General features: G+C 38.9%; 1 protein-coding gene across 1 annotated transcript in view; it reads left to right on the forward strand.

The window, feature by feature from the left end:
• WDR70 (WD repeat domain 70) overlaps window positions 1-21722 on the forward strand; it is a 124772-nt gene that overhangs the window by 23937 nt on the left and 79113 nt on the right. Inside the window, exons 6-9 of the mRNA XM_063179659.1 lie at window positions 5302-5361; window positions 10585-10718; window positions 15842-15995; window positions 17282-17358. Coding sequence (XP_063035729.1) covers window positions 5302-5361; window positions 10585-10718; window positions 15842-15995; window positions 17282-17358 — 425 coding nt within the window. The remainder of the gene's footprint in view (window positions 1-5301; window positions 5362-10584; window positions 10719-15841; window positions 15996-17281; window positions 17359-21722) is intronic.

Consider the following 21722-nt stretch of genomic DNA (forward strand, 5'->3'; position numbering starts at 1 on the left):
ACTTGATCTGTAAACCAAACACATTTTGATACAGACAAGCAATAACAAGCATGAGTTGAAACCTTCTGCTATTCGTATTAACATATGGTTATGCATAGATACTGCAGCACTTGGACCAGATTTCTTTGGTGATCATGATAAACAGTGGCTTTTCTCCAGAATTCACTGGTTTTCTGTGGTATTTTATCTGTCTGAACCTTACAGGCTGCCCATGGAGTCTCCCTCTCTGGAGATAGTCAAAACCCACCTGGCTGAATTTCTGTGTAACCTGCTCCAGGTGACCCTGCCTTGGCAGGGGGGTTGGACTGGATGATCTCCAGAGGTCCCTTCCAACACTGACCATTCCATGGTTTTGTGAAGAGCTTGTGCTGTTGTAACTGTCTGCTTTGGGAATTACTGTGTCAGATATCCAGTTCTTTCTCTTGTGAGTGTTGATGAGTTGTCTGCCCATATTTTTGTCCTAAAAATGTTTGAAGTATGAACATTTTTATAAGAAGATATTACATTTCTGTTTTTAACTCTTTTCTGTCATCTTGCTTAACTTTCTTAATTGCACTTACAGTTTTGAATGCTTTGCTGAAGAAAATAACAGAGGGGTAAATTTGCTAGTATCTGATCAAAAGGCAGATTTCAGCACTGTCAGTCTGTATGCTGGTGTACAAAATAAAAGTCTTTCAAAGGGTCTCAAATTTTCCTGTGCTTCTCATCTTGTCTCTCAGCAATGTGACATTTACTTTTCCATGTAAATCAGTAATTTTGGTTGGGAAGAGAATAAGCTTTAAAAAAACTTGCAAGAAAACATGGACATTATGTATTTAAACAACAGCCACAAAAATAAGAAGTCCTTTTTTCTTAATTGCCAGAAGGCCTGAGATTTGAATGATTAAAGCATGGCCTTCTGTAGGGGGACCTTTTTGTGGGGAGTTAAGTTCTTAAGCAGATGCTGGTACTTGCATTACTGTTTGTTGCTAGGGTTTGTTGTTCCCTTTCCACTTGAACTAGCTATTCCTGCTGTCCATTTAGTATTCCAGTCATTTCCATCTGTCTTCAAATAAGGCAATAATCGTCTGTGTCAGACCATCTCTGTGATACTTGTTCTGCAAAACCTGCATTTTCACCAGAAATGGAGAAATATCTGTGAGGGCTCTTGCCTCCTTCTCACCACTCCTGCCCATGAACAGGCAGCTTCTTCCCTGTGGAGCATATCACACCAGATACCTGAAAGAGCAGGGTGTGTGTACACTTGGAGCAGAAGGGGGTCTTTAGTATAGTAGAATCACTTAGAAATATTGAATGGTTTGGATTGAAAGGGATCTTAAAGACCATCTCATTCCAATGTCCCTGTGACTAAACCAGGTTGCTCAGAGCCCCATCCAGGCCTGGTCTTAAATACTTCAGGAACGGGGCATCCACAGCTTCTCTCAGCACCTGTGCTAGTACCTCACCACAGGCACAGTAAAGAATTTCTTTGTAATATCTAATCAAAACCTACCCTCTTTCTCAGTTTAAACCTATTCCCTTTTGTCCTAATGCTACATGTCCTTGTGTAAGTTCCTCCAGCTTTTTTGAGGCCCACTTCAGATACAGGAATAATGTTTCCCCAGAGCCTTCCCTTCTCCAGGCTGAGCAATGCACGCAGCCTGTCCTCACAAGAGAAGTGTTCCAGTTCCCTGATCAATTTAAAGGCTCTCTTTAACCTTTTCTCTTGCTCAAGACAGGGAAGGTGCTCACCTTTTAGTTCAACCAGCTATAGTTTTGCATTTTTTTTCTCCGTGCTGTGCCATATCCCTGCTCTCACAAATGATAGTCTTTGCAAGTTTTCGGGAAGCCAGTGTTTCAGGAGAGAACTGGGAACAAAGGAGCTATCCAGATTTTTTCCAGGGCAGCATATGATCTTGAAGTTCTCAAAGAAGGCAGTTGCAAACACAGAGAAAAAAGAAGTGTTTTTTCCCTGCAAATTATAGAATTGTAGGTACCCAGAAAAGTTTCTATTTAAAGAATAGATATGTGATATGTGAAAGATTTCCTATAGTTTGCAAATCCCTCTCATCAAATATAATTTTCATTTATAGACAAACCTCTGGAAGTGGAGCAACAGAGGTTCTTTTTAGGTATAAATGTGCCATTTTCCCCTTCTCTGGTTGGGCCATGAAAAAGTGAGTAATTTTGGTTTATTTGATTTTTTGTTTTTGTCTGATTTTTCTTGAGACATTCTGGGGAGACTAATCTAGTTTCAGCCTCTGGTTGCTAGTAGTATATTTTCTGAGTATTGTTTGAGAATAAGGAAGCTCCCAGAAGGAACAAGGGGAAAAAAATCCACATTATTTATTGAAAGTGGTGCAGTAAATAGAAGATTGTTGTTAGGCCCAGGAGTATAAACTCAACTAGGGCTGAAATTCCCTGAAAATATTGAAACTCCATACTGCAGATGTGGTGCTGATTTGCAATGTCCCCTTTGCAGAAATTGCTTTTAAGGTAAAACTGTTCATTTTGACAAAAACCTGTGAAAGTGTAGAATACTGTATTTCACAGATTTAATATATATTAATCTTATGTCAGCCATAGAATTGAGAATTTTTGTAAAAGTATTAGGAGATATGTCAACACCATAACTATTTTCCTCTGTTTCTGCTGAAGCAGAAATTTAAAATATTATCTTTTCCTCATGGGCATTAAAATAAAACAACAACAGCAACAACAAAAAACATCCTGGAAATCCTTTAAAGATTTTATCTCCTGTAGTTTTAATCACTATACAACTTTTGCAGAACAATATTAGTGAAATCATATAGTCAGTTTGTGTAAAGTTAACATCTAAAATCCAGACAATAGCTGAAGAGCTGGAAGGGCAGGTACATTTCAGGCAAACTCTATCTTGTAATTTTTTTCTCACTTACAGTTGTATTCCAGTGTGCATGATATCCAGATGTTCAAATCAGCCTAAATGTATTAGCTACATTTCCCTTTCGAAGTGTGGAAAAAAAGGATTTAATTCATTATTCTTTGAAGTGTAATAACTGGAAAAGTGCAGTAGTGCTGGTAGTTGCATCTGATTATCTTGTGTGCATATAGGCATGTGCTGTACACATTAGAAGTACAGCATTCTGAGTTACTTAGGAAGTTCATGGTTAACTAAAATAGAATAAGCCACCTTGGTATTTTGTAAATATTTAGCTAATTTTAAGATGTTATGCCAAGATACGTTCCTGGATGTTGTTATCTTAATTTTTGTTTTGAATACTCTAAACAGTTACTTTAACTGTCAGGCATCCCTTGGACCCTGCAGAGTTTAGCACCAGTAGCAGTCGCCAAGTGTCTGACTTTTAGGCTCAGAATGTTTGATTTATCAGGTGGCAGAATATATTCCTGTCTGTTTTTCTTCCCTAAAATGAGTAGCCAGAATACTGCTCAACGCAAGTGTGTTGTAAGGCAAAAATGTTTTCATGTTAGCACTTCACTCTTCTCATAAAAAGGGGGATTTAATTATTGTCACCTGAAGGAGCTAGTAATTAAAATAAAGTAAGTTTTTTCTAGATAATTTTGTTTATTAATAAATTAGTTTTTTCTTTGACTTACTGAAAGACCTCTCAAAGTAGTTAAGATACCCTCTGAAAATAAAATTCAGTGCTGACACAATATAGACATACAATACCAACCTTTGTGGTAAGTTACATGAACTGCAGAACTCTATGATATTCCAATAAGAAAAGCAACCTGGCAGTGATTAAGGTAAGAATGCAGCAAGTTTCTGTTAAAGCCTTTGATTCGCAAAAATAGTACATCTTTTATTGTGTGTGATGTATGTTGTGGATGAATCTTGGAAATTGTTTGCTTTTCACATTTGGGTTTTTATGGAATGTGCTTGGATGACAAGTGCCGGCAATGGCTGTTGAGCACTTTTTTGCATTCCAAGAACAACGAATATTAGTTTATAGTGTAGGGAATGATGGAGCATTGAAAACTTAATTTGTATTATAATTATACCTTTGTGTGCTTTATAGTGTGCGTTGAACAATAAACTCATTTTCATAATCATAGCTTTGCTTGGGAGTTTTGAGCTACAACTGTTTCTCAGCCTCTAAACCACAGAATCTGTGAAAGTGTCACTTGGTTCCATGTGGGCTATGCCTTTTAGGGCGAGGTGGAGTTATTGGTAGACATTTACTGTTACCTTCTGGTGGGCTGACCTTGGCTGGATGCCCACCAAGCTGCTTTATCACTCCATCCTCAGCAGGATGGAGCAGGAGAAGAGAGGAAGATGGAGAAAAATTGCAGGGATCGAGATAAAGGCAGCTTAATGAAGTGAAAGTGAAGTCTGAACATGGAAACAAGGGAAAGCAGAGGATTTATTTTTTACTTCCTTGGCAGGGGATGTCTTGCCGCTTCCCAGTTGGGCTTCAGTGAGCAAAGTGGTTGCTCCGGAAGACAAATTGTGAAAGCACATGCACAGCCTCCATGCCCTCCCCCATCTCATTTCAATCCCCCTGCCATGGGCAGAAGCACCTTCCACTAGACCGAGTTGCTCAGAGCATCATCCAGCATGACCTGGAACATTTCCAGGAATGAAACATCCACAGCTTCTTTGGGCAACCTGTGGCCGTGCCTAAGAACCTTCAAAGTAAAGAATAATGTCTAATCTAAGTGTACTCCCTTGTAGTTTAAGTAAAGTTAGAAGAAGGGTAGGTGTGGTTAAATCAAAAATAATGGAAGTTTCAGTTTTATCAGAGAAATCGAAGGTGGAACTGATAAACAAGATAAAAGATGTTTCTGTGAAGCATGAAAAATAGTGAAGGGATTGGCAGAGATGGATAAGACAGGAGTGTAGTATAAAATGTGCCTAACATTACTTTAAAATCATACTTGGTGACAGAAAGTTATAGCAAAGATGTCAGACATCAAGAGGGTAGATAGTGTCTGCTTTAAGAAACTGGATAAAGAAGCATTTTGAGGGTAATGATACACATGACCTTTGTAGAAAGTTGTTCAAAAGTACTTGAGTACTTCCATTACATTTCTGTCTGTGTGAACTAATATCTTCCGAAGAGAAAAAAAAAGAAAATATTTTTGTGTTTTAGTCCTAAGATGGTGTCATATTTTCAAAACAATTATTTATCATATTTTTGGGAATCTATTCATGCAAATAAAAATGTGAAATCAGTCTCTGGTTTATGATTTTTCCATTTCTTCTCCTCATGTTACAACTGGTGTGATGGAAGACTTCTTACTTTTACATATATATTGCATTAGTGTGGTTTTTCGGATAGCACGGTTTTCACAGAGGTGAATTTTCTTTTTTTCCAGAATCCTGTCAAGAAAATCCCAGATTCTCATGAAATTACACTCCAGCATGGAACAAAGACAGTAAGTGATGGCGTTTTCAACTCTTCATGCTTTTCTAGAACTCTGCCAATCTGTGAAATAGGATAACAAATACTTACCAGTTCAAGAAGCATATTTTTCCTTGATTTATTTTAGTTGATCTCTTTTCTTAGTGCAATTGAAAGTGTGTTTCATGACTACCTCTTCAATTTCTTGTAATAACCTAAATATGGCTCCATTTGACTCAACTGTAGTCTCATTTTGATCAAGTATGTTCTCTGTAATTGTTAGAGTTTTTCTTCTAGGATAGACCTTGCTAATATGTAGACATGGATCTAATCTAGACCTTTCTTTGGTCATGGGTTTAAAGGAGCACGTTATTGCCAACAACTTCTTTGCAGCCAAATACTTCATTTTACTTCAATCTTTTAGTGCCTTTTATACACCATTCTCAATTTCTTGAGATCTTGTTCTTCCTTGTCTTTCACTGCATCTTTTCTAGTTTTTATCTTCACTACTGCTCCTTTGCTTTCTTTGAAAGAACCACAGTCAAACCTGGAAGTATCTTTCTTTGCTCTATATATTTCTATCTCTGTATAATCACATCTTCCAATATAAATTCAATTGTTTTTTGTGGGCTGATTGACCTGTAAAAGATGCATTGCACAACACTAAACAAAATAGAGTGGATTTTTCTACACACAGTGCACGCAACTGCTCTGCATATTAATTTATATGGATACTAGGTTTTGCAGAGTAGTGTACTAGTGCAACTCAGTTTCCCGTTTTACATGTGACACCACCTGCTTCTGCAGTATGTTTCTTGAATACACGTCCTAACAAACTTTGTTAGGCAATTTTTTTTGATTTATTTTTTTCTATATTAAACCAGTAAATCTTTTCATGGCTTCTTAAAGAGTAAGCTCATGTTATTTCTAACTAAAAGGCCTTGTAAAGTGGAAGTTACAGTTCTGGAAGGCTTCTGAGATATTTTGACTGCAGGAGAATGCAGCTGTCATCACCTTGAACAGAGGTGAATTGTAATGTGGGATATATATAGCACAGTTGGATTAGACTGGACGCAGTAAATTAAACATAATGAAAAAAAAATCTCTTCTGTAGAAGGGCTGTCTTTTTTTTTTTTTTTTTTTTTTTTTTTGTGTGTGTGTTTTAGAACAGTGAAACCATTTACCCCTGACCTTAGACACATAAAGATGGGAGTAACTTCATATCTTGATTTTGGTGTTTTGCCCTAATGTTTCTACAATCTTCTCGTTATGTTCATACAGTGTACTGTACTTCAGCTAAGCTTATATATCCCATCTGTACCTCTTCAATCTAGTGAATGTGGATTTGATGATGACTCTATTCCTGTGCAGCTGAGAAATCTCAGGAAAGATTTCCCAAGCTAGAGAGTCTTCCCAGAAAACTGATTAATTTCCCAGTTGTATTGCTTGTACACTGTAATAGGAATTACTGTTCCCAATGAAACTTCATATATATATTTTATTTCTCATTATACTTTTGATATATAGGTGGGTATGAGAAAGAATATGAAATATATGCTTTCTAATATCTCATTTCACAACTGCTTCCTCATATAGAAGTTACTGAATAGAACACTTGAGTATTCTGATTAATCTGGATATGCCCAGTTTTCTGCATGTCAGAAATCATTAATGAAATGGCTAGGGTTCAGAATTTCCATTTAAGTTATAAAAGGGGTATATTCTTTATAGAAACATGGAAGAGATTTCACATTTTAAAAGATTTCTGCAAGTGAATGCCCCTGAATTACAGCAGAACATTTAGATTAAGGAGGTGTCAGTTGCCTGGTGAATAGTATCATCGTTTCTGCCACATCTTGGTTTTCTTGAAAGTACTATTTTCAGACACTTGGCTATACTGGGGCATTGTATATTTGAAATACTGTGAGGCAACTGTGTTACAGAATCACAGACTTTTCTGAGTTGGAAAGAGACTCACAAAGATGAACAAGTTCACCTCCTGGCCCTGCACAGCACCATTCCCAAGAGTCACACCATGTACCCAAGAGCATTGTCCAGACACTTCTTGAACTCTGTGAACTGCTGTGACAGCTTCCATGGGGAGCCTTTTCCAGTGCCCAGCCACCCTCTGGTGAAGGACCTTTTCCTAATGCATTTCATCAAGAAGGACTCTGTGAGAGTTATAAGAGTAGATGCAGGATTACATCTCTGTGAGAGATGTAAGATTTACTTATATCCAAAAAGATCACATCAAGTGGCATCCATTGATTAACTAGATGGCTTACTTTGTTTTAAAAGGAAATCAGGTTTGATAAGTAAGACTTCCCTCTCATGAGGCCATGCTGGTGGTGACGGATGATAGCGTTGTCCTTCTTCTTGTCCTTGTTAAAAACTGGGACCACTTTTGTCAGTTTCCAGTCAGCTTTGACCTCTCCAAGTTCCCAAGACTGCCTGAAAGTCATCAAGAAAGGCTTTGGAATAACATTAGCTAGCTATTTGAGGATTCTCAGATGAATCTTATCAGGCTTCATAGCCTGATGTAGGGATCCACTTGGGGCAGCAGATTCTGCTCAATTTCAGGATTTGCTGGGATATTTTTCATGGTTTTGACCCTCCCTGTCAAAAGACAGAGCCAAAGAAAGCTTTAAACATCTGCCATGTCTCTGACCTCTTCGTGAAGTGTGCATCCTTATCCTGTAATGGGCTGATATTATTTCTGCACTACCTTTAACCATTAATATTCTTGGAAAAAAAAAAAAAGTTCTTGTTTTCCCCCATGGTTCTGGGCAGCTCCAACTCCAACTGAGCTTTGCCTGCACAGATTTTCTCCCTGCAGTAGTAAGCAGCATCTCTGTGTTCTTCCTATGTCACCTGACTTCGCTTCCATTGGGCATATACCTTTCTTTTTTGCCTTATTTCCTAGAGAAGATCCCTGCTCAGCCAAGCTAGGCTTCTGCCTCACCTGCTTGCTTTCCAGCATTCCCACAGGGGAATAGCCTGTTCCTCCCTTAGGAGGTGATGCTTAAAAAGTGTCCAGCACAGAGCTGGTCAGCAGCAGTGGGAACCTGAAAGAGAAGATGACTAAAAATGAGTCTTTGATAAGATAAGGAATTGCTAAGTGAACTTTTTCTCCATGAAACTGGAAAAACAAAACTGAAAAGAAGCCTATACTAATTCATGTAAGGAAGTCTAAATTCTAGGGAACCAAATTGTCCATCTTAAAGAATAAATTTCGTTCATACAGGCTGTTTTATTGGGACAATTGTTTTCTGTAGGTTACTTTTTTCATGAACTTGTTTCCATGCTTTAAAATATTTTCTGTGGGAACTATTCAACAGTTTACATAAGTTTTAAAAGTGTCCATAACACAGTGTATATAGATGTATACTAAAGCTTTGAAAAAAAAGTACAGTAGTAGACTGATATATGTTTGAGACAAGTTTTTTTTATGGTATTACCATGTGTTTGCATTAAATCATTGTTCCTGTCAGTACTTCTCATGTATATGTGTAAAGAAGATACATATAGGTAAGAATCTTCTGTGTAAAATTCTTGGTATTATTGTACATCCATATCTAGAATTTTTAATACTGATTTAGACATCTGAAAGTAATTCCCTGAGTTCTTTTCTTCCCCAAAGAAATTAGGTTTTGCAAACTTGTAGTCATGACATTGTTCTCAAGTGTTACCCTCCACTCAGAAATGAAGAGTTTTTTGCTTTTTATTCTGTATACAGTGTTTTTGTTTGATTGGGGTTTTTTCCCCCATGGTTTTGTATAAGTCAAATGTTCTTGGTGAATTCTTTTTCCTTCAGAATTTTCTGGTTTATTGCTTCAAATGCTTTTCCTGACATTTTATAGAATGTTATCATTATCACCATCGTTACCATTATCATTGCTACTACTAGTACGAGTACTAGTACTACTACTTTATTATCTTGGAGACTATCTTTCTTCTTACTGAAAGGGTTTTTCAATGTGATCTTATAAATGTGGGATGACCCATGTTTTTGTTTTGTTTCTTTTTTTTTTTTAAAGTAATCGGCTGGTTATAGTCTAGGTTTTACCCATGGGCTCCATTAAATCGTAAGCATGAATTCCATATGAATTTTGTCTTTTAATGAAAACTTATTCAGGCATTTTAACATTTCATATTAGGTGTAATTTTGAGTAATTCCAAAAATACTCTAGTTTTATGTTTTTTGATATAACTTTTCATCATTCTCTTATGTAGATAACTTAATTTTTTGAGAAATAATCTCTTGATATCTAAATTAATTTAGCATATTTTCCAGCTAATCTTACATTAATATTTGAAACTGTAGTATTAAATATGATATTTTTACAAATGTGAAAGGAAAAGAAATAATTTTGAAGGATAATGATTTTAAATAATTATTTAATTTCTAGTGAAATGCCTACTGTTACCTTATTTCTCCATGTAGAGATTTGTTTTAGCATATGAAATACTATTTATTGTATTACAGAACATTGCCATTCTTCAAATAGAGAATTAAAATAGATTTTCAGTAAAATTTCCATTTTACTTGATCTACAATTTGAGAATAACATATGAGAATAATAAGCATAAGTATTCTTTCCTCAGAATTTCTAGTAGCTCTGAGAAGCTGGTTTTGTATATAAAATAAATTGGTTTTAAGATGTTATTTTGACCTGTTTTGTTACAGTATTATATATTTAAATCTGAGATTTAAAAAAAATCAATTTTATACCCCATTTTATTCTTCTTTACCTTTTTCAGAAGAGAAATTTAACTAAGCAATGTTTGTATGCACAAGAGCTGTCTTAAATAAACTTAGAATCTTAAACTGGTGAATGTTAAATACCATTTTGTTATCTTGCTGGAAATACTGTTTGTACTTTTGAAAGAAGTCTACAGTACAATTTTCTTCATAGAAACGCTTAGCCACATTTTGCAATGAGATGATTAGGAAGTAAACACTGTAAACTATTTTTTTTCTCAGCTCTCTTCCATGGTTTATTCAGATGATGTAATTGTTACTTCCATTCTTACTACTACTTCAGAAGTACTTTCACACTTTATTCAAGGTAGTGAAATTTCAAAATGGGAATATAGCTAAGATATTTTAGTAAGAAACAAGTGGTCTGTGTTGTTTGAGGCTTGAGTTTATTTTTTTCTTAACAGTAGCATTTTATATTTTGGTGACACCCTGAAGAATTGTGGAAAAAATAAAAAAGCTTTAATTATTATGATTATAATTTTTTTTTCTTTGCAGGTTTCTGCTTTGGGATTGGATCCTTCAGGTGCTCGTTTGATAACTGGTGGATATGATTATGATGTAAAATTTTGGGATTTTGCTGGAATGGATGCCTCTCTCCAAGCTTTTCGGTCACTCCAGCCTTGTGAATGGTAGGTGTGAAGGCTGCCTTTTGCACTTTATGTTTCATGTTAGCTACTGGTAGAATGCACAAAAGCCTTGGAAGAAAGCTTGTTTATAAGGCTCTTGAATACCAAGGAATGTGAACCTAAGAACTTGGCTGCTTATTTCTTCTTCTGCTTTTTGCAGGGACTTGCATCTTTTCCCCTTTTAGAAAGCTACAGGTGGATTTGCCAATGCAATTGTTAATAGCACATCAGAAAAGGAACCTCTCAAAGACAAGTTGACTATCATAGTTGTAACTGACGTTATTAGAATACACTTTCTATATATATTCTGCTTACATAAAACTAATTAAGAGAAGAAGCAAGTTAAAACAATTGACCCCTTTGTGGGGAGCCTCTCTAGTTCCTGCCCGGATTTCTGAAGGGAAGGGCAATTCATTTAATTTTCATGAAGTCCTCTGTTTCAGAAACCATTGGTCCTTTGCATTGCAGTGATTGCTGAATAACAACATAGTGTGAAATACTATCTTTCTTAAAGAAAAAAATATTTCTATGTTTCTATATATACAAATTGAAAAGAAAATGCAGGAACCATTTTTAGAGAGTTATTTTCCATACTATCCACATTGTTCACTGGTAATTAAAAAAGTAAGTGAAGTGAGTTCATTTAATTATTCCAGAGAACTGCAATGAGGAACTACTTCAACAGTAGTGCACACTGAGCTTTCTGAAAAATATATTGCATAAAATAAAACAGTTTTAGCAAGGTACTTTCTGATGTCTGGCTTATGTGGTACAGTTTATAAGGTACTTCTGTGTGATTAAAAAAGAGATTGAATTTTATTATACACGGAGTAAGTAGTACTTAGAATGTCTATTTTTAATCATTATTATCTTAAAAATCTGCAGTTGAGTTTTGGTCTGTTTGGAAGGCTAGAATGCATATAATTGACTACAGATATGCCAAAAACCTAGATAATGAAAGATGAGAAGAAGTTGGTACTGTTGTCCTTAACAGGAGCAAAATAGAAAGGGATTCTGCTGTTGGTCTGAAGTGTGAAAAATCAGAAAAATAAAAAGTGTGCTTTAATGCATTATGCAAGTCCAATCTCTTAGACAGACCTTGACTTCTTATAGTAAGCTGACAAATGATACGTTTACTTTGAAAACATAACTAAGTAAACACGCCACTTAAGAATGAATGTATAAATAAATAAATAAAATTTTAAAAAAGTAAATGTTTTCACATGTAAAGTGACATGTTCAGACATTTCTGGCATGAGTTTCATTTACATGATTAGTTAGCAGGATATAATTGGTATTATCCTTCCTCTGGTATCACTGAGCAGAAAGAGCTGTCTGTTTTTACTCCCACCATGGGAAATTATTTTAATGAAGCATTTTCAAGTTTAGCAGAAGAGTGCCTTCAAATTTAGTACTAGTTACTATTAATGGTGTAAAACATAAATATTGTAGAAAAATCACAAGTAGAATATATGTTAATGCTCTATTTCAGACATAGCTTGCAGATAAATTGGTAAGCTCCTTTTAGGAAAAAACTAACCATAAAATATAAACTTAAAATTCTTGTTATTCTCTACACTGTTAATTTAGTGTGTTGCAAGGATTTTTATATAAATGTTCTTTGTGAAATCCTTGTGATTTGAGTACATTGATGTATAAATAAAGTAATTAAAACATAAACATGAAGTAATATTAAAAATAGACTTGACTGGTGTGAAGTTTGGAAATTACATTTATGGTGCAAGTCCCATGAAATAATTTTGGGGGCTCAAAAAACTTATTATTCAAATACAACTTCTCTGTCTGTTTCTAAACATAAAACTGGAACTATATCTCTGTCTGGTAAAAAGATTCAGCTTCAAGTTCTTTCATGCTTACATTGAGACAAGGTGGTGAACACTATGAGGAATATTATATAAGTTGTGTCCAGGTGTATATATGTTCTTATATTACTTTTTCACTGTGAAGTTTATTATTGAAGGGCTATTAGCATTCGCAGACTTGAATTTCAAAGAATTCTGAGGAGTTCTGGTATGGAAACATTAGGTGTTAGCAGAAATCCAGATCTGGAGCCATAAATTTAATTTCATTTTAAAAATGAAGGAACCTGAGATCAATTCTGTATTGTCAAGGCTCCATTTTGTAGCATAATATCAGGTTACTCTCTTAATTTCTCCTAGGATTTGTGATGTAAACTGAAAAAAAACTCCAGCCTGACAAAAATCTAGTACTTTCAAGCCATACCTTAGTGTTAAAGCCAAAAGGAAGTGTAAGACAAAGCTTTTATGTGTGTAGAAAATATTTGTGTGTCATGATTCTACCCATGTATATAGCTCTGTTCTGCAGGTCCTGGTACAAAGTGCTGTGCACATTGGGCAGTTTTAAACCAAAATTATTCATATTAATGCTATTAAAAAGAACTGTTTTTATAAGTTTCCCAAGACTTTTGCTATAACATTAATAAGAGCCAAAAATGTTTTCCTAAAGAACTGCCTTTGTAGAGCCTCACTTTTGGTCACATTCCAGTAAACATCAGAAAAGTGGTAACTTCTGTGACTTTGCAAATACTCAACTTATAGAAGCAATTTTTCCACATGGTTTTAGAAGTCACATTGCACAGTCAAGAACGTATGGGTTTAGGTTTTTGTTTCATTAGGTAAAAGTCATGGAAATCTTTTCCCTAAAGCTAATATTTTCACATGTCTGATTTGATAAATTATTTGTTATGTTTCATTGTGCTAGTTGCTGTAAAATCAGTTGCTTTCCTTACTGGGAGAAATTTTAAGACAAATGAAAACTTTGTTCAGACATGCTGATAAAGAAATACTAAGAAGAAATGAAATGACATTGTTTGAGTTATGAACACTGCAGTGTTAATAGCATTAATGCCTGTAGTTTGACTTTTAGCATTTTGGTGTCTGAAAACAGGTTGGTTTTATTTTTTCGGAAGACTCTGTGACCATTTATGTATTGTGGATTCTTTCAGAAATCAGATTTTACTTCTGAGCTGTTTGTTATTACGTAGTGGTCAGATCCTTTTCATGCATCAAGTGAAATATGTTTTAGACTAGTTTTGAAATGTTTACTTTTTAATTTTACATTTCAACAGTGATAAGTGCAGAATAGTGCTTTGGAGATGTTGGCTGTTTTCTTTTGCCAGTTTCAGCATTAGAGTATGAGACACATAACTTAATGAGTACTGCATTCTGTATACAGTACTCAGGTGGGGCTTAGGAATATTTTGTGTGAATCATATGATTGGACAAGAGAGCTTGGAAGTACAACTGAGAAAAAAAATTTAATTCCTAAGGTGTTTGTTCTACAAAAACTGAATCTGATGCATTCTGTAGTCTAGGTTTATCAGCTGTCTGCAGAGAATATTCTAGCCTTCAGATATTATTTCTTGTGGGTTTCCTGTAATTTCTTTCAGTGCTTCCTCTGAGCTTAATGTAGTTCACCATCTTCTTTTCTAAAAAAGTATCCATTTTTTTCTCTTGAGGATCAGAATGTTTATTCAGACATTGACTGTGATCTGTTTTGGAAATTCACAGATTTGAATGTCTCCTTTCTCTTAAAAGTCAGCTTATAATACTCAGTCCAATTTGGCTGCCAGTTGGTATTACATAATAGGGTGCTTGAAGCAATTTTTAGCTTTTGAATTGTAATGTAATCAGTTTTGCCAAACATTTTTTGAATAAGAAGCTTAAGCTTAGTTTACATTACTATAATCAATGAAGAACTTTTAAAGTAAGTATTACAATATTTTAAGTGTTTCATGTAGTAACTCATGGTTTGAGGACAGATTTAATAGATAATAGTTAGTGCTGAGAAAATTATGTGAAGTCACTACTGTATAAGAACTGAAATGCTGAAATATTAAGCTAGAAGTTCCACACTTGGTTTTTTTGGTCATCTGAGTGTTCACTTCATTAATGGGAAATAATCTTAAAAGATAGTGTTAAATAGTGTTAAAGTTTCCTGAAAGGTGCTAGGATTTGAATGCACATAGTAATGTTCTAAAGCAATAAGAAGATTTCTTTGAGAATACTTTGGATGCCATGAGAATCCAAATCTAGCTGGCAAATGTGTTCCAGTCTTGTACTTGAGATTAATCTAGAGGCAAAGGTGTATTAATGTAAAGTAATGTTACTTTGTAAAATAAAGAAGTATTAATATAAAGTAATGTTACTTTGCACATTCTATTAATGTGCTGGGATATAAACTCTGACAGGTGTGAAGTGGATAGATTGCTTAGCATTCTTGGCTATCCTTATAATGAAGTATAGGGAATCAAAGGGATATCTTCTTCAGATAGAGCAAGAGCCATGAAATTTTTTCATAATTCAAGATGCTGGGAGAATATGCTGAAGCTGGAATTAGGCTTTTCATTCATCAGTCAGCTTTGCACTTTCAGTTCATCTTTGTCATCTTGGTATTATTATTTCATGGTTTCTGCCACAGGTTTTCTCAATCAATGGAACATGTATGTGAGAACACTGTTAAAACAAATGAACAGTCACCTAAGACATAGTAAACTAGACAGATGGTTATCTATTGTCATGTTTCCAGGGCTGATGGTATTATTTAACTTTATCTTAAAGTTTGATGAAATTAAAGCCCCGACCACAAAAAAAGATGCAAGAATGCTGACCTATGACTAATATCCTGGTATGTGAGGTACAATGAAGTTTTATGTATGACTACAACATCCCGTTACAGTAATTTACAGATTACTGTAATTCCACATTCTACTTTTGGGAAGATGAAAAAGAATTTTCATCTCTAGGTAGTTAAATCTGACACATACTATTTTTCCATTGGAGTTATAATAGCATTCTTAAAGAAATATGTTTGCCAGAAATGACATTCCATGTGTTTGATAAGCTATGTGTGGTTAAAAGAAACACGACACACACAACAGTGGAATAAAAAACTATTAACTGTTCCATTAGTAAAAGACTTTCTGCCTCCTGCCTCTCTGATATAGGGTTATATATAGATCTGTTTCTGCAATATGGTTTCTCACCATTGACACTTTTGTTTTAGTGTAAGTTTACAGGAATGTTAACTGAAATGGTTTATTTCTCCTTTTTTTTTTTTCTTCTTTCTTTCTTCTTTCTTTGTAGTCACCAAATCAAGTCTTTGCAGTATAGCAGCACAGGAGATGTCATTCTCGTTGTCTCTGGTAACTCTCAGGCAAAAGTTCTTGACAGAGATGGCTTCCCGGTGATGGAGTGCATAAAGGGAGACCAGTACATTGTGGATATGACAAACACAAAGGTAAAGTCAGGGGCTGGTGGTTGTTTACTTGCATGCTGTGAGTGTAAGACTAATAAGCAAAAATGTGTCTGTTTTTAATGGTAGTTAAAAATGCAAATGAAGAAGGGTTGATTCATAGTTCTGAAGGGCTTCAACCACAGTTGGTTGTGTTTGGACCACTTTGCCCTTGTATTTTCACAAACTTCGATACAATGCTTCTATTTACTTAGATTATTTAAATTCAGGTCAGTTTTTAAAATAGCTTAAGCCTAAAAAGTAATGATAAAATCTAAAGCTCAGGCTGATGATAAAATTGATTTACTTATTTCTTGTAAAATATATTGCCAAATATACTAGGCTTAATGCTGTTTTGCCTAAAGCTGTTCTTGTCAGATGACTGTTTCTTTTGGCTGGTGATACCTATATAAAACCATCAAATAACATCTGCTTTAGTTCTAGTTTGCTTAAAAATAATTTAGATTTTCTTTCTCTTGTAAATGTCTAGAATTCCAGTATACTGTAGTCCAACAGTCAAAATGCTAAAATACTTGTTATATTGCCTCATTAACTTTAGTATTTCTCTCCTTATTTGTGCCTAAACCAAACTGAAGTTATTGCAGCATTGCAAGAGTAGTTTCCAAATTTCTCTTTGAATGTAGAGAGTGAGTATGTGCCTGTACCTCAAAGAAATAAAGCCAACTGGACAATATATATCCAGTAATGTAGTTATATTCATAGTCATCATAATGGCAATTGCTTACTTTGCATGAAACACTCACCTTCTTTTTTTGTCTTAAAGCAAAACAACTGACTAGTCAATTTGCAGCTTCAGTATTTTATGAAAAACTCATCTGAGATTATACCCCTCTGGATTCTAAAATTCTCTTTCCTCAGTTTTCTCCAACAGGGTCTTTGGCTAGTGTAGATTGACACTGGCGTTGTTCTGTTATTCTTCTGTCTCTTGAAAAAGTTTGTGTGTCACTGTAGTGATGCCTGTTGTTTCATCCTTACTCTGCATTACAATTCTCCCAAGAGAAAAAGAAGTGTGATTCTGTGCTTGTTTCTGAAAGGAAAAAAAATAATAGCATAAGAGTGTAAGGGTTTTTCTAATTCAGAGATGAAAACAAGCAAGGAGGAAATGGATAGAGTACATACAATCTGTTAAATCATCCTGATGTCAGTTAGAAAGGTCCAAATTTATGCCTCAGCTTTCATGTGACTCCACTTGGAGGATGTGGAGTAATAGTTGTAAAACCTTGTAAGACAGCTTGCAAGTCCCTTTAAGACTTCTGTGTTTATTTCTTTAGGGTCACACAGCAATGCTCAATTCAGGCTGTTGGCATCCAAAGATAAAGGAAGAATTTTTGACGTGTTCTAATGATGGGTAAGTATTGAGGTCTATCTTTCACACTGTTTTTTGGGAGGCTTGTTGAGCTCTTGTGCTTTGCCGTGCTTTAATTTACTTTAAATATAATTCTTTTTAATCTTTAGTAACTACTTAATATAGTGAGATCTGGAAGGAAATACTATATTTGTTTTGCCTCTAGATGATAAATGTATTTTGTTTGACTTATTTTAGTTCTGTAACTTAAAATAATTTTTAATAATATTTCATGAAATTTGTTGGTTAATTGGTTTTTACAAAAGTTCTTGGACAAAATTTTACTTTATCTGGTATTCCTTTGGAGTAGAATAATTCCTATGGAGAAACTCAATGTAACTGAATTCACTTGGAAGATTGAGGATTTCAATTTGTAGTTACAAGTTTCACTTTTGGTGTAACTGAATATTGATGGATGTTGTTTGACAAGTGTCAAAGAGACTGTTAGAAATTATTTTGTGGCTTCAGTCTTGATCTTTGTGGTTAGAATCAAATGGCAAATGGCAAAATGTCCCATGATTAGAATCAAATGGCAAAATGTCACGTGACATCTGCATTAATTAAGTTACTGGAGCTGTCAGTAGCTGGTTCATGAATGATATTTACTGATGTTTTAAATATGCAATCTCCTTTACTGTAGACTGGCAGTAAGGATTGATTTTCCCCACTACAGTATCTGTAGAGTAGTCAACTGTAAAAAGAAGACTTCAATTATCAATTTCTTTAAATAACATTTTTTTTCCCTAAAAGGGACTGACTTACATGGGTACATGAAAATATTATTTTAAGGAGAAAATTCACAGTTTCTGATAAGACTGTGTCAGAAGGAGAAAAGCCTGAATACTGCATTGTGCTTTATGGAAAAATTAAGTTTTAAAAATACACTTGAACAAACTGTATATTGTTCCAGATTTTAGGCAGAAGGTACTACTTCCATAATAGGAATTATTATTAAATGCTAGAGTCAGTACTTTAGACAGTTTGTTGATATTTTGAATGCAGTTAGACTTTAGTAGGGTTTCTTAGATTGAGTAGTTTGTACATCATGAAAAACAAATTAAGATACTATAAATGATGAAGATTGTCTAATTTTTCCCATCTAATCAAATCCCCTAACTAATATACCAAAAATGCACTCAGTACATTCCTGATACTTGAATTGCTGTGAATTAAAATGGTCTGGACAAGTAAGAGAAAGCCAGATAAACACTACTATAAATGGCTGCATAATTGCATTTTCACAGACGCTACATGGCTGAAATTGCAACAAAAGTATTTTAAACTGATTGCATTGTGCTTCATGCTAGTGACAGGTATTTCAAGGATTTGGATATGTCCTGTGAAAGTAAACAATTTGTATTGCTTAATTTGCCCCACAGGGCTTGAACATGCTGTCCTGTCTGTGAAATTTAATAACAGAATTTAGTAACAGAAACTAAAATCTCTTGAGTTTAATCAGTAATTCATCTTAAGATTGGAGCTGTGAATGAGAATTGAAAAGAATAGTTCCAGTTGGAAGGGACCTAGAATGATCATCCAACTGTGTGACTGGTTCAGGGCTGTCCAGAAGTTAAAGCCTGTTGTTAAGGAAAATCACCCATCAACCGTCTCTCCAGGAAGCCTGTGTTGGTCTGGAACCACCTTATCAGCAAAGAAATGCCTCCTAGTGTCCTGTCTGAACTTTACCTGGCACAGCTCTGAGCCATTCCCATGCATCCTGCCCCTGGATGCCAGGGAGAAGAGCTCAGCACCTCCCCGTGCCCTTCCCCTCCTCAGGAAGCTGCAGAGAGCACTGAGGGCACACCTCAACCTCCTTTTCTCCAAAGTGGACAAGCCCAAAGACTTCAGCTGCTCCTCACAGGAGGTTCCAGCTCTGATTCCCTCCTCAGGATGCACGGAAGAACCTTCCCATCCTTCTCCACCTGCAGGGCCCAGCAGGCCCCAGGTGAGGCCCATCCCCTCCCTGGGCTCTGGCTGTGCCCTGCTGGGAGCTCTGGGATGGGCTCTGGCTGTGCCCTGCTGGGAGCTCTGGGATGGGCTCTGGCTGTGCCCTGCTGGGAGCTCTGGGATGGGCTCTGGCTGTGCCCTGCTGGGAGCTCTGGGATGGGCTCTGGCTGTGCCCTGCTGGGAGCCCTGGGATGGGCTCTGGCTGTGCCCTGCTGGGAGCTCTGGGATGGGCTCTGGCTGTGCCCTGCTCAGAGCTCTGGGATGGGCTCTGGCTGTGCCCTGCTGGGTGCCCTGGGATGGGCTCTGGCTGTGCCCTGCTCGGAGCTCTGGGATGGGCTCTGGCTGTGCCCTGCTGGGAGCTCTGGGATGGGCTCTGGCTGTGCCCTGCTGGGAGCTCTGGGATGGGCTCTGGCTGTGCCCTGCTGGGAGCTCTGGGATGGGCTCTGGCTGTGCCCTGCTCAGAGCTCTGGGATGGGCTCTGGCTGTGCCCTGCTGGGAGCTCTGGGATGGGCTCTGGCTGTGCCCTGCTGGGTGCCCTGGGATGGGCTCTGGCTGTGCCCTGCTCAGAGCTCTGGGATGGGCTCTGGCTGTGCCCTGCTCAGTGCTCTGGGATGGGCTCTGGCTGTGCCCTGCTCAGTGCTCTGGGATGGGCTCTGGCTGTGCCCTGCTGGGAGCTCTGGGATGGGCTCTGGCTGTGCCCTGCTCGCTGCTCTGGGATGGGCTCTGGCTGTGCCCTGCTCAGAGCTCTGGGATGGGCTCTGGCTGTGCCCTGCTCAGAGCTCTGGGATGGGCTCTGGCTGTGCCCTGCTGGGTGCCCTGGGATGGGCTCTGGCTGTGCCCTGCTGGGAGCTCTGGGATGGGCTCTGGCTGTGCCCTGCTGGGTGCCCTGGGATGGGCTCTGGCTGTGCCCTGCTCAGTGCTCTGGGATGGGCTCTGGCTGTGCCCTGCTCAGAGCTCTGGGATGGGCTCTGGCTGTGCCCTGCTGGGAGCTCTGGGATGGGCTCTGGCTGTGCCCTGCTGGGAGCTCTGGGATGGGCTCTGGCTGTGCCCTGCTCGCTGCTCTGGGATGGGCTCTGGCTGTGCCCTGCTGGGTGCCCTGGGATGGGCTCTGGCTGTGCCCTGCTGGGAGCTCTGGGATGGGCTCTGGCTGTGCCCTGCTGGGAGCTCTGGGATGGGCTCTGGCTGTGCCCTGCTGGGTGCCCTGGGATGGGCTCTGGCTGTGCCCTGCTCAGAGCTCTGGGATGGGCTCTGGCTGTGCCCTGCTGGGAGCTCTGGGATGGGCTCTGGCTGTGCCCTGCTGGGTGCCCTGGGATGGGCTCTGGCTGTGCCCTGCTCAGAGCTCTGGGATGGGCTCTGGCTGTGCCCTGCTCAGTGCTCTGGGATGGGCTCTGGCTGTGCCCTGCTCAGTGCTCTGGGATGGGCTCTGGCTGTGCCCTGCTCGCTGCTCTGGGATGGGCTCTGGCTGTGCCCTGCTCAGAGCTCTGGGATGGGCTCTGGCTGTGCCCTGCTCAGAGCTCTGGGATGGGCTCTGGCTGTGCCCTGCTGGGTGCCCTGGGATGGGCTCTGGCTGTGCCCTGCTGGGAGCTCTGGGATGGGCTCTGGCTGTGCCCTGCTGGGTGCCCTGGGATGGGCTCTGGCTGTGCCCTGCTCAGTGCTCTGGGATGGGCTCTGGCTGTGCCCTGCTCAGAGCTCTGGGATGGGCTCTGGCTGTGCCCTGCTCGCTGCTCTGGGATGGGCTCTGGCTGTGCCCTGCTGGGAGCTCTGGGATGGGCTCTGGCTGTGCCCTGCTGGGAGCTCTGGGATGGGCTCTGGCTGTGCCCTGCTCGCTGCTCTGGGATGGGCTCTGGCTGTGCCCTGCTGGGTGCCCTGGGATGGGCTCTGGCTGTGCCCTGCTGGGAGCTCTGGGATGGGCTCTGGCTGTGCCCTGCTGGGAGCTCTGGGATGGGCTCTGGCTGTGCCCTGCTGGGAGCTCTGGGATGGGCTCTGGCTGTGCCCTGCTCGCTGCTCTGGGATGGGCTCTGGCTGTGCCCTGCTGGGAGCTCTGGGATGGGCTCTGGCTGTGCCCTGCTGGGAGCCCTGGGATGGGCTCTGGCTGTGCCCTGCTGGGAGCTCTGGGATGGGCTCTGGCTGTGCCCTGCTGGGAGCTCTGGGATGGGCTCTGGCTGTGCCCTGCTGGGTGCCCTGGGATGGGCTCTGGCTGTGCCCTGCTGGGAGCTCTGGGATGGGCTCTGGCTGTGCCCTGCTGGGAGCTCTGGGATGGGCTCTGGCTGTGCCCTGCTGGGAGCTCTGGGATGGGCTCTGGCTGTGCCCTGCTCGCTGCTCTGGGATGGGCTCTGGCTGTGCCCTGCTGGGTGCCCTGGGATGGGCTTTGTCCTTGGGGCTGCCCGGGCACTGCTGACCCACAGCAAGCCTACAGAGCT

Source organism: Melospiza melodia, chromosome Z (genome assembly GCF_035770615.1).
Source record: "Melospiza melodia melodia isolate bMelMel2 chromosome Z, bMelMel2.pri, whole genome shotgun sequence".
Classification (NCBI taxonomy): domain Eukaryota; kingdom Metazoa; phylum Chordata; class Aves; order Passeriformes; family Passerellidae; genus Melospiza; species Melospiza melodia.